The following is a 13043-nucleotide window of genomic DNA, read 5'->3' as shown; positions in this document are numbered from 1 at the left end:
CTTTCTAAAAACTATGAAAAACAAACCCACACCATAATAATAATATTAAACACCTGTGAATCCGCCACTCACATCTTTTTTTTTTTTTTTTCATTTAAAACATGGAACCTTACAGGTAGCTGGGCGTGGTGGCTCACGCCTGTAATCCCAACACTTTGGGAGGCTGAGGCGGGTAGATCATCTGAGGTTGGGAGTTGAAGACCAGCCTGGCCAACACAGTGAAATCCTGTCTCTACTAAAAAATACAAAAATTCCCACGGAGCCTCCCTCACTGCTAACACAGCAGTCTGCGGCGATCTATCCGCAAGGCAGCAGCGAGGCTGGGGGAGGGGCGCCCGCCATTGCTGAGGCTTAAGTAGGTAAACAAAGCCGCTGGGAAGCTCGAACTGGGTGGAGCTCACAGCAGCTCAAGGAAGCCTGCCTGTCTCTGTAGACTCCACCTCTGGGGACAGCGCACAGCTGAAGACCAACAGGGGAAGCAGCGGGGGCCGGTGCAGACGCGAACGACTCTGTATGACAGCTTTGGGGAGAGCCATGGATCTCCCAACGCGGAGGTTGAGATCTGAGAACGGACAGACTGCCTGCTCAGGTGGGTCCCTGACCCCTGAGTAGCCTAGCTGGGAGACATCCCCCACTAGGGGCAGTCTGACACCCCACACCTCACAGGGTGGAGTACACCCCTGAGAGGAAACTTCCAAAGGAAGAATCAGACAGGTACACTCGCTGTTCAGCAATATTCTATCTTTGGCAACCTCTGCTGCTGATACCCAGGCAAACAGGGTCTGGAGTGGACCTCAAGCAATCTCCAACAGACCTACAGCTGAGGGTCCTGACTGTCAGAAGGAAAACTATCAAACAGGAAGGACACCTATACCAAAACCCCATCAGTACGTCACCATCATCAAAGACCAGAGACAGATAAAACCACAAAGATGGGGAAGAAGCAGGGCAGAAAAGCTGGAAATTCAAAAAATAAGAGCGCATCTCCCCCTGCAAAGGAGCGCAGCCCATCGCCAGCAACGGATCAAAGCTGGTCAGAGAATGACTTTGACGAGATGAGAGAAGAAGGCTTCAGTCCATCAAACTTCTCAGAGCTAAAGGAGGAATTACGTACCCAGCGCAAAGAAACTAAAAATCTTGGAAAAAGAGTGGAAAAATTGACAGCTAGACTAATTAATGCAGAGAAGATCATAAACGAAATGACAGAGATGAAAACCATGACACGAGAAATATGTGACAAATCCACAAGCTTCAGTAACCGACTCAATCAACTGGAAGAAAGAGTATCAGCAATTGAAGATCAAATGAATGAAATGAAGCGAGAAGAGAAACCAAAAGAAAAAAGAAGAAAAAGAAATGAACAAAGCCTGCAAGAAGTATGGGATTACGTAAAAAGACCAAATCTACGTCTGATTGGGGTGCCTGAAAGTGAGGGGGAAAATGGAACCAAGTTGGAAAACACTCTTCAGGATATCATCCAGGAGAACTTCCCCAACCTAGTAGGGCAGGCCAACATTCAAATTCAGGAAATACAGAGAACGCCACAAAGATACTCCTCCAGAAGAGCAACTCCAAGACACATAATTGCCAGATTCACCAAAGTTGAAATGAAGGAAAAAATCTTAAGGGCAGCCAGAGAGAAAGGTCGGGTTACCCACAAAGGGAAGCCCATCAGACTAAGAGCAGATCTCTCGGCAGAAACTCTACAAGCCAGAAGAGAGTGGGGGCCAATATTCAACGTTCTTAAAGAAAAGAACTTTAAACTCAGAATTTCATATCCAGCCAAACTAAGTTTCATAAGTGAAGGAGAAATAAAATCCTTTACAGATAAGCAAATGCTTAGAGATTTTGTCACCACCAGGCCTGCCTTACAAGAGACCCCGAAGGAAGCCCTAAACATGGAAAGGAACAACCGGTACCAGCCATTGCAAAAACATGCCAAAATGTAAAGACCATCGAGGCTAGGAAGAAACTGCATCAACTAACGAGCAAAATAACCAGTTAATATCATAATGGCTGGATCAAGTTCACACTTAACAATATTAACCTTAAATGTTAATGGACTAAATGCTCCAATTAAAAGACACAGACTGGCAAACTGGATAAAGAGTCAAGACCCATCAGTCTGCTGTATTCAGGAGACCCATCTCACATGCAGAGACATACATAGGCTCAAAATAAAGGGATGGAGGAAGATCTACCAAGCAAATGGAGAACAAAAAAAAGCAGGGGTTGCAATCCTAGTCTCTGATAAAACAGACTTTAAACCATCAAAGATCAAAAGAGACAAAGAAGGCCATTACATAATGGTAAAGGGATCAATTCAACAGGAAGAGCTAACTCTCCTAAATATATATGCACCCAATACAGGAGCACCCAGATTCATAAAGCAAGTCCTTAGAGACTTACAAAGAGACTTAGACTCCCATACAATAATAATGGGAGACTTCAACACTCCACTGTCAACATTAGACAGATCAACGAGACAGAAAGTTAACAAGGATATCCAGGAACTGAACTCATCTCTGCACCAAGCGGACCTAATAGACATCTATAGAACTCTCCACCCCAAATCAACAGAATATACATTCTTCTCAGCACCACATCGCACTTATTCCAAAATTGACCACATAATTGGAAGTAAAGCACTCCTCAGCAAATGTAAAAGAACAGAAATTATAACAAACTGTCTCTCAGACCACAGTGCAATCAAACTAGAACTCAGGACTAAGAAACTCAATCAAAACCGCTCAACTACATGGAAACTGAACAACCTGCTCCTGAATGACTACTGGGTACATAACGAAATGAAAGCGGAAATAAAGATGTTCTTTGAAACCAATGAGAACAAAGATACAACATACCAGAATCTCTGGGACACATTTAAAGCAGTGTGTAGAGGGAAATTTATAGCACTAAATGCCCACAAGAGAAAGCAGGAAAGATCTAAAATTGACACTCTAACATCACAATGAAAAGAACTAGAGAGGCAAGAGCAAACACATTCAAAAGCTAGCAGAAGGCAAGAAATAACTAAGATCAGAGCAGAACTGAAGGAGATAGAGACACAAAAAACCCTCCAAAAAAATCAATGAATCCAGGAGTTGGTTTTTTGAAAAGATCAACAAAATTGACAGACCGCTAGCAAGACTAATAAAGAAGAAAAGAGAGAGGAATCAAATAGACGCAATAAAAAATGATAAAGGGGATATCACCACTGACCCCACAGAAATACAAACAACCATCAGAGAATACTATAAACGCCTCTACGCAAATCAACTAGAAAATCTAGAAGAAATGGATAATTTCCTGGACACTTACACTCTCCCAAGGCTAAACCAGGAAGAAGTTGAATCCCTGAATAGACCAATAGCAGGCTCTGAAATTGAGGCAACAATTAATAGCCTACCCACCAAAAAAAGTCCAGGACCAGATGGATTCACAGCTGAATTCTACCAGAGGTACAAGGAGGAGCTGGTACCATTCCTTCTTAAACTATTCCAATCAATAGAAAAAGAGGGAATCCTCCCTAACTCATTTTATGAGGCCAACATCATCCTGATACCAAAGCCTGGCAGAGACACAACAAAAAAAGAGAATTTTAGACCAATATCCCTGATGAACATCGATGCAAAAATTCTCAATAAAATACTGGCAAACCGGATTCAGCAGCACATCAAAAAGCTTATCCACCATGATCAAGTGGGCTTCATCCCTGGGATGCAAGGCTGGTTCAACATTCGCAAATCAATAAACGTAATCCAGCATATAAACAGAACCAAAGACAAGAACCACATGATTATCTCAATAGATGCAGAAAAGGCTTTTGACAAAATTCAACAGCCCTTCATGCTAAAAATGCTCAATAAATTCGGTATTGATGGAACGTACCTCAAAATAATAAGAGCTATTTATGACAAACCCACAGCTAATATCATACTGAATGGGCAAAAACTGGAAAAATTCCCTTTGAAAACTGGTACAAGACAGGGATGCCCTCTCTCACCACTCCTATTCAACATAGTGTTGGAAGTTCTGGCTAGGGCAATCAGGCAAGAGAAAGAAATCAAGGGTATTCAGTTAGGAAAAGAAGAAGTCAAATTGTCCCTGTTTGCAGATGACATGATTGTATATTTAGAAAACCCCATTGTCTCAGCCCAAAATCTCCTTAAGCTGATAAGCAACTTCAGCAAAGTCTCAGGATACAAAATTAATGTGCAAAAATCACAAGCATTCTTATACACCAGTAACAGACAAGCAGAGAGCCAAATCAGGAATGAACTTCCATTCACAATTGCTTCAAAGAGAATAAAATACCTAGGAATCCAGCTTACAAGGGATGTAAAGGACCTCTTCAAGGAAAACTACAAACCACTGCTCAGTGAAATAAAAGAGGACACAAACAAATGGAAGAACATACCATGCTCATGGATAGGAAGAATCAATATCGTGAAAATGGCCATACTGCCCAAGGTTATTTATAGATTCAATGCCATCCTCATCAAGCTACCAATGAGTTTCTTCACAGAATTGGAAAACACTGCTTTAAAGTTCATATGGAACCAAAAAAGAGCCTGCATTGCCAAGACAATCCTAAGTCAAAAGGACAAAGCTGGAGGCGTCACGCTACCTGACTTCAAACTATACTACAAGGCTACAGTAACCAAAACAGCATGGTACTGGTACCAAAACAGAGATATAGACCAATGGAACAGAACAGAGTCCTCAGAAATAATACCGCACATCTACAGCCATCTGATCTTTGACAAACCTGAGAGAAACAAGAAATGGGGAAAGGATTCCCTATTTCATAAATGGTGCTGGGAAAATTGGCTAGCCATAAGTAGAAAGCTGAAACTGGATCCTTTCCTTACCCCTTATACAAAGATTAATTCAAGATGGATTAGAGACTTAAATGTTAGACCTAATACCATAAAAACCCTAGAAGAAAATCTGGGTAGTACCATTCAGGACATAGGCATGGGTAAGGACTTCATGTCTAAAACACCAAAAGCAACGGCAGCAAAAGCCAAAATTGACAAATGGGATCTAATTAAACGAAAGAGCTTTTGCACATCAAAAGAAACTACCATCAGAGTGAACAGGCAACCTACAGAATGGGAGAAAATTTTTGCAACCTACTCATCTGACAAAGGGCTAATATCCAGAATCTACAAAGAACTCAAACAAATATACAAGAAAAAAACAAACAACCCCATCAAAAAGTGGGCAAAGGATATGAACAGACATTTCTCAAAAGAAGCCATTCATACAGCCAACAGACACATGAAAAAATGCTCATCATCACTCACCATCAGAGAAATGCAAATCAAAACCACAATGAGATACCATCTCACACCAGTTAGAATGGCAATCATTAAGAAGTCAGGAAACAACAGTTGTTGGAGAGGATGTGGAGAAATAGGAACACTTTTACACTGTTGGTGGGATTGTAAACTAGTTCAACCATTATGGAAAACAGTATGGCAATTCCTCAAGGATCTAGAACTAGATGTACCATATGACCCAGCCATCCCACTACTGGGTATATACCCAAAGGATTATAAATTATTCTACTACAAAGACACATGCACACGTATGTTTATTGCGGCACTATTCACAATAGCAAAGACTTGGAATCAACCCAAATGTCCATCTGAGACAGACTGGATTAAGAAAATGTGGCACATATGCACCATGGAACACTATGCAGCCATAAAAAAGGATGAGTTTGCGTGCTTTGTAGGGACATGGATGCAGCTGGAAACCATCATTCTTAGCAAACTATCACAAGAACAGAAAACCAAACACCGTATGGTCTCACTCATAGGTGGGAACTGAACAATGAGATCACTTGGACTCGGGAAGGGGAACATCACACACTGGGGCCTATCATGGGGAGGGGGGAGGAGGGAGGGATTGCCTTGGGGAGTTATACATGATATAAATGATGAATTGATGGGTGCTGACGAGTTGATGGGTGCAGCACACCAACATGGCATAAGTATACATATGTAACAAACCTGCACGTTATGCACATGTACCCTAGAATTTAAAGTATAATAAAAACAAACAAACAAACAAACAAAAACACAAAAAACAAAAAATAAAAATAAAAAATAAAAAAAAATAAAAAATAAAAAATAGGGGCACGGTTAAAAGACAAAAAAAAAAAAAAAAAAAAAAAATACAAAAATTAGCCGGGCATGGTGGTACAGGTCTGTAATCCCAGCTACTTGGGAGGCTGAGGCAGGAGAATCACTTGAACCCGGGAGGCGGAGGTTGCAGTGAGCTGAGATTGTGTCACTGCGCTCCAATTTGGGTGACAGAGAGAGACTCCATCTCAAAACAAACAAACAAACAAACAAACAAACAAACAAAAAACATGGAAGCTTACAGGTTAAGTTGGAATTCTTTATGGTTCCCTGCAATTCTTTTCCCCACCCTCTCAGCCTCAGACAGCCATCCCCATGAACACAGTGACCCTCTCTCCAGTTTACATGTCTATACTTTCCCTGCATATCATGTTCATAAAGGTGGCTTTTGGTGTGTGTGTTCATTCACCCCATAAATGGCATCTCATTGCATGTTTCATTATGCAGACGTTTTTTGTTTTGTTTTGTTTTGAGACAGGATCTTCCTTTGTCGCCCAGGCTGGAGTTCAGGGGTGTGATCACGCTCTCGACTTCCTGGGCTCAGGTGATCCTCTCACCTCAGCCTCCCAAATGGCTGGGACTATAGGAGTATATGCCACTATGCCTGGCTAATTTTTTATAATTTTTTGTGGAGATGAGGTTTTGCCATGTTGCTCAGGCTACTCTCGAACTCCTGAGCTCAAGTGATCTGCCTGCCTTGACCTCTCAAAGTGCTGGGATTACAGGTGTGGGCCACCACGCCCGGCCCAGAAGCTTTTTAAAGCCACTCCTTTTGCCCCATCTCCAATTACTTTCACACCTAGAATGGACTCTTCACCCTGAAAAATTCCTCCAAAATAATCCCTTCTCTGGAACCTTCCCTGGGCCACTAACATGGGCATTTCTGACCCTGAGCTCCCACCAGCTGTTTGGTTAGCCCACCAGGGTATCTAAGCCACAGTTTATCTGTCATCCCCCAAGACCACAACTCCCCAATATGGCGGTTTTGTCACACTAGGGTCTGCACCCACATGTCATATCCTCCCCAACCAAGCACGTGCCGGCAGTCCCTGAATACGCCATGCCCCAACACAACTAGAGCACCCACATCCCCCTCTACCCAGGAACTCTCCTCACATGTTCCAAAACTTAATTCAAGGTCTCCTTTTCTGGCAACGCCCCCTGACCACAAGGTCTCATTAGGTGCAACGTGGCTTAGCTGAACATCTGCTTTCCTTCCTGGAGTCTGGAATCTTGATACATGACAGGAAAGAGGTGTGCCCGTATGACTGATTCCAACAGAATCCCTGGACTCTAAGCTCAGGATGGCTTCCCTGGAAGACAACATTTCACACACACTACTGCAACTCATGTGAATTAAGTGCATCCCGTGTGACTCCATGGGGAGAGGATTCTGGAAACTTGTGACTGGTTTCCTCTGGATTTTACCCCTTGTAGCTTTTCCCTTTGCTGATTTTGCTTGGAATCCTTTCACTGCAGTAAGTCCTAGCCATAGGTACAACTATAGGCTGAGTCTGTGAGCTGTCCTAGTGAACCACTGAACCTGGTGGTCTTATGGACCCCAGAAGAGGTGCCCCTCCTTTGCTGCTGCCCCTCCAGCACTCACTACCCTTTGCAGGCACTGGCTGTATGATTGTCCTTCTCATGGACAAGACCACAGAGTTTTCTTCTTACCACCTTTTCATTTGCAGGGCCTAGCAGAGTCCCCAGAAAATGACAGGTGATAATAAATATAATTGTTAAGAATTACTAATTTGAGTCAAGAACACTGTTTTTGTGTAATATCACTCAATCCATACAACAGTTCAATCAAGGCATTCTATTATAATTATCATCATTTTATGAACGAGGAAACTGAGGCACAGAGCAGATGAGTAACTGGAACACAGTTTATAGATGGTAGGTCCTGGCCCTTGGACTCTTGGACTCATACCCTTAGCCAGTGTGCTACATGGATAATTGGTTTTTTGAAAGGAAAATAAACATATTCTCACACATACACTTAGTATTGTGTATGTCCCTAGGTCATACTTGCTGTGCTCAATGAATATAAGTTAAATTTCATTCAAATCAATGTTAAATCAACCTAATGAATGCCATACTCTTAAGCTCATGGCCAACCCTGACTTTGGTCAGAATAAAGTGATCATGACAAGGGCATATGGAACCCACATTCTTTTAAAAGATTCAGAGATTAGATTTCTGATATGGCTAACCAGATAACCTGGATCCATCCTTTCACTGGGAGTGAATGAAAAAGACAGGTGAACAAAATAATTATTAAATCTTCATAAAAGTTGCAAAGAGCTAACAAGATTGTGATGAGTACATGGGCCAAGGGCTGAGAAGACACATCTGGAGGGGAATACTCAGCCTTTGGGCTGCTCTTACCTGGGGAGTGTTGGTGGATTCAGAGGAGATGACTGAACAGCTGAGCAGGTCTTTTGACAGCTTGAAGCCGTCAGGAGACAGAAGTTTGGGTTCATCATTCATTATGGGTAGGGGCCTGGTAAACCATTCCACACTTAGGGTTGGGACCCAAAAAGGCACACTGGAGAAATATTAGTGAAATGGAAGAGAACCAGCCCAGACTGGGTATACAGACTGTAACCTGGAGTCAAGTTATTTAGATTGCCCAGGATATTCTAAGCCGACTTTGAATTAAGGTGACCCTGGACCACTAGAGGTGCGATATCTGACAGTATCATTGTATACCTGAAACTATTTCTACAAATAAATGTGCAAATTTTAAACATAGTACACAAAATATAAACAGACACATGAGGATATAAGATAACATAATCAAAGATCTACACAAACAATGGGCATCAGAAACAAACCCACAGGTATTTCAGAGAGTAATTACAAGTCAGCATGTAATTACAAGACATGGTCTTTAAAGTATCAATGGTTACTATGCTCATGAAGTTAAAAGCCACTCTTAAACATTTAAGCAAGGAGCTGGAAATTATAAAGAGTGACACTACTTTGTTTAAAAAGAGCCAACTAGCAGTTCTAGAATTGAAAAATATTGTCCAATATTAAAAACTCAATGTACAGGTTTAATAGCAGTTTAGGCACAGTTGAAGAGAGAATTAGCACCCTGGAAAATAGATCAGAAGAAACTAGCAGAACAAAGCAAGGGGAAACTAAAGGATGGAAAATATGGAGGAAAAGATAATGACATAGAAGATACAATGGGAAGGTCCAACATGTCAAATTGGAGTCTCTGAAGGGTTGGAAGGAAAGTCTGGGTAGAAGCAGTATTTGAAGAGATAACGAAATTTCCCAAACTGATGGAAGAAATTTACAGACAAGAAAACCAAGGCTTCCTGTTTACATGTAAAAGAGAAGTTAAATAAGTTGCACAAGTTTACACACAGCTCTGACAATTGGGGTCCAGTGCCCATGACCTTGATGCTACTCAGGTAAATGTTTTTTAAAGAATGAATGAGTGAATGAATGAATAAATGAATAGCCAGCACCTAGTAAACACAGGGTCACTTTTTGCTACATGAATAGCAGATAAAATAGTCTTTAAGAAAAATAAAACAAAACATGACTAGACACAAAGGGGTCATTTCCTAATGCCAAAATGTTTAATTCACTGGAAAAATGAAAAAGTTATAAATTTGTATGTACTTAATAACATTACCAAATCAATGAAATTTGCCAAATTAACAGAATAAAGGAGAAAAATATTACACTGATTACCTCAGTAGAGGAAGATAAAAGTATTTTACAAAATTTAATTTCTATGCATGAGGAATGGAAAGAAACTTCCTTAACATGATTAAAGAAAAAAACCAACTATATTACACATTATACCTAATGGTAGGAACCACAAAGCAATATTAAGAAAAACTAAATTAAATATGACCTAAATAAATGTATCAATCCATGTTCCTGGATTGGAAGACTTGATATTGCAAAGACATTAATTCTCCTCTAATCGACCTATAAATTCAAAATCTTAATCAGCAACTATATGGGATAAAAATTGAAGCTACACATACTCTTTAATCCAATAATTCCACTCTTTGGTATATCCAAAAGAAATATGTGCACACAGCTTCTACAAGAAAGTTCATATCAGCCAATGTGTAATAGGCTAACACAAGAAGACTCCAAAGCCCATTACTAGTAGGATGGGTAAATGTATGGCATTGTATTTACATGACAGAACACTCCACAGCAATGAGGAAGAATGAACTGCTGCCACATACAACCACATGGATGGATCTCTCAAATATAAAGTTGAGTGAAAGACCAATGGGACAAAGCACATGCTGTACGATTCCATTTATATAAAGTTCAAAAACTGCCAAAGCTGCACAACAATGTCCAGGGATGTGCCTTGAGATTTACAACTGTAAATCAAACCAGGGATCTGATTTCTGTTATCAGCTGGATGATGGCTCCTGGGAGTGGGGAGGGTGTTAGGATGGGGAGGAGGCATGGGGGTGTTCTGGGGTCCCAGCTACATTCTCTTTCTTGCTCCACATGGTTTCGTAAATGTTTAATAATCATTTGCTGATTTGTAAGATTATGCTTTATTTATTCATATGTGTTATATTGCACAATAAAAAGTTTCAATGAATGGGGATGATGGACATCATTTTCCAGCCTCTGAGAATCCCAATTTTCTTCCAGGAGACAGATTTTTAAGTTGATTCTCATTCTTGGACTCTCTTATTCTACAGCAGTGGTTGGGACAAACCTTTTTCTTTATTGTTCACAACTGTCAAATCACAAAATATGTGGGATTTGTAAATTAGAGAAGGGTTAGCTTTGTAAAAGCAACACAGTCCATTAGCTTAGGCTCCTTCTAATAAAAAATATGCTGGATTCTGTCTGCTCCCTGGAAAGACTCAAGTCTGCATTCTTTGTCACATGGTCTGACAGGTCATAAAACACATCACTTCCCACTAAAGCTGGCACGTGTCACTTGGGAGATACTGATTTATTCTGTGCTTGAAATAGAACCAGAATTAATTTGCATTATTGCTTTCCCAGTATGTGTAAAGGGGTCAGGACAGAGGGGAACTCCAGTGGGGGATGGAAGCTGGCCCTGAGTCTCACCCCCTAAGCTTAGGAGGATGCCCCCTTCCCCTCAAACAGAAGCACACACAGTCCAGGCAAAGACAAACGGCTCACTCTGAACTTGCTCCTTCACTCAGGTGTCCCCTCTGCAGCCTCATCCAGACCACTAGCTGCCCGCCCCAGGTTTCTCACAGAGCAGGGACTTGGGGCAAGGAAGGTACCCATACTCCAGAGCTTTTCAAAGCTTCTGTAACCTACTCAAGGCTCAGTCTTCTTATCTGTCAAAGGGGGCTGAAAATACCCGCTGTGAGGGCTGATTATGAGGATGAGAAAGGATTTATGGGGATTGGCTGGCTCAGAACACACAGCAAGCACTTAATAGATGCTAGCTAGTATCATTCAAGTTGGAGAAGTTAGTGTGTGGTTCTCAAGAAGTGTTACCCACTGCTATTGTCATTCTAGGAACAAAGCATTTGGGGGAAAATAGGTGAGAATAATTCCCTCTGAGCAGAGGTAGTTTTTGTTTCAGTTGTTTGCAAGGCAAGCAGGAGGAGGGGAAAGATGGGAGGGAGGGAAGGGAGGGGAAGTACAAGGCCAGAAATGGGCAGATGGCCCAATGGGACTTAAGTATAGGGTGTTGGGGAGGCACAGGACTAGTGAGGGGCCAACACCACACGAGGGACCCAAATGCCACACTGCCAAGTGGAGACCTGGCAGACTGGACCATGGTGGGGTTCAAGCAAGGCAAGGATGTGGCCAGGGCTGAAGATGCACTGATGAAGGTTCAGAGTCCACGGAATGGATCTTTCCAGGATTCCCTGGACACGGCCCAGCCCCTGGGAGTCTTTTGTTCCTCATCATAGGAACCAAGAATGTTCCCGAGGGACCCCAGCCTGATTGTTTTGAAGATGCACATTTAATGACTTCAAGTGTGCTCAGGTTCCCCTGACAAGTGGGTCCTGGAGAGCACAGGTGAGCTTGGATCTCTTAAAAATGGGCAGTGGGTTGAACAAGGGGTAGGAGCTCCGGCATCTGCAGGACTGGGCCATCCACCAGCAGCGTGACCATGGGCCAACTCCCTTAAAAAAGGAGGGGAGGATACCTGCACTATAAACTTGCAGGGACTATGGGGGATCCCACGAAACACCTGGGCAGCTCGGTGCACCGCCTACCACTCTCTCCCGGCACCCACGCCCCTTGCCACATAACTTTGCAGGGACTTCTCAAAGTGAGTGGGGAGCACTTCCCTGACTGCTACACTTAGTTCAGGCATGTGACTTGCTTTGGCCGAGAGAATGAGGTGGAAGTGTGCTGCTTTGGAGGCTAGACCTCAGCTATTGCTATGAGAAGAACATGCCCAGGCTAGTCCACAGGTCTTAGGGGGAAGATGGGAGAGACTTGGAGCAAGACTGAGTCAAGTTAATCAAGCCCGGCGTAGATCAGCCAAATTCCGGAGCTGCAGACAATGAGTGCAAATCACTGTTGTTTTCAGCCCTTGAGTTTCCAGGTGTCTTGTTACACAGCATGACTGTGATCATAGTTACCTGGACAGCAGGAGATGGAGGGGGTCCTAAAAGTGAAAGCTCTGGGATAAATATGTCTGTCATCCTCACAGCATGCATACGTTCATTTTGCAAATGTCTCCTGGCACCTACTGCAGGCAAGGCCCTGTGCCAGGGACACTGCGGTGACCGAGGCAGGTGTGGACCCAGACCCGAGGGAGTTCACAGCCCAACGGGGGTCAGATATTGCACATATGCTCCCCACAGGCTGTGACACATGTGATGACCAGAAGGATGGAAGTCCTATTAGACAGGTCTAAGGAGAGGTCAGAGAAGGGCTCCC

The 13043-nt window shown here is 42.6% G+C and overlaps 1 protein-coding gene across 3 annotated transcripts in view; it reads right to left on the bottom strand.

Annotated features, from left to right (window-relative positions):
• EVC (EvC ciliary complex subunit 1) overlaps window positions 1-13043 on the bottom strand; it is a 92728-nt gene that overhangs the window by 27659 nt on the left and 52026 nt on the right. Inside the window, exon 12 of one of the 3 annotated variants that reach the window (XM_030920484.1) lies at window positions 10775-10896. The exons of the other annotated variants lie outside the window; for them this stretch is intronic. Coding sequence (XP_030776344.1) covers window positions 10891-10896 — 6 coding nt within the window. The 3' untranslated portion in view covers window positions 10775-10890. Of the gene's footprint in view, window positions 1-10774; window positions 10897-13043 lie in introns of those variants that run through there. 3 annotated transcript variants of the gene reach the window in all.

The sequence above is a fragment of the Rhinopithecus roxellana genome, chromosome 2 (assembly GCF_007565055.1).
Source record: "Rhinopithecus roxellana isolate Shanxi Qingling chromosome 2, ASM756505v1, whole genome shotgun sequence".
In the NCBI taxonomy this organism is placed as follows: domain Eukaryota; kingdom Metazoa; phylum Chordata; class Mammalia; order Primates; family Cercopithecidae; genus Rhinopithecus; species Rhinopithecus roxellana.
This window is presented reverse-complemented; position numbering and strand designations above follow the sequence as displayed.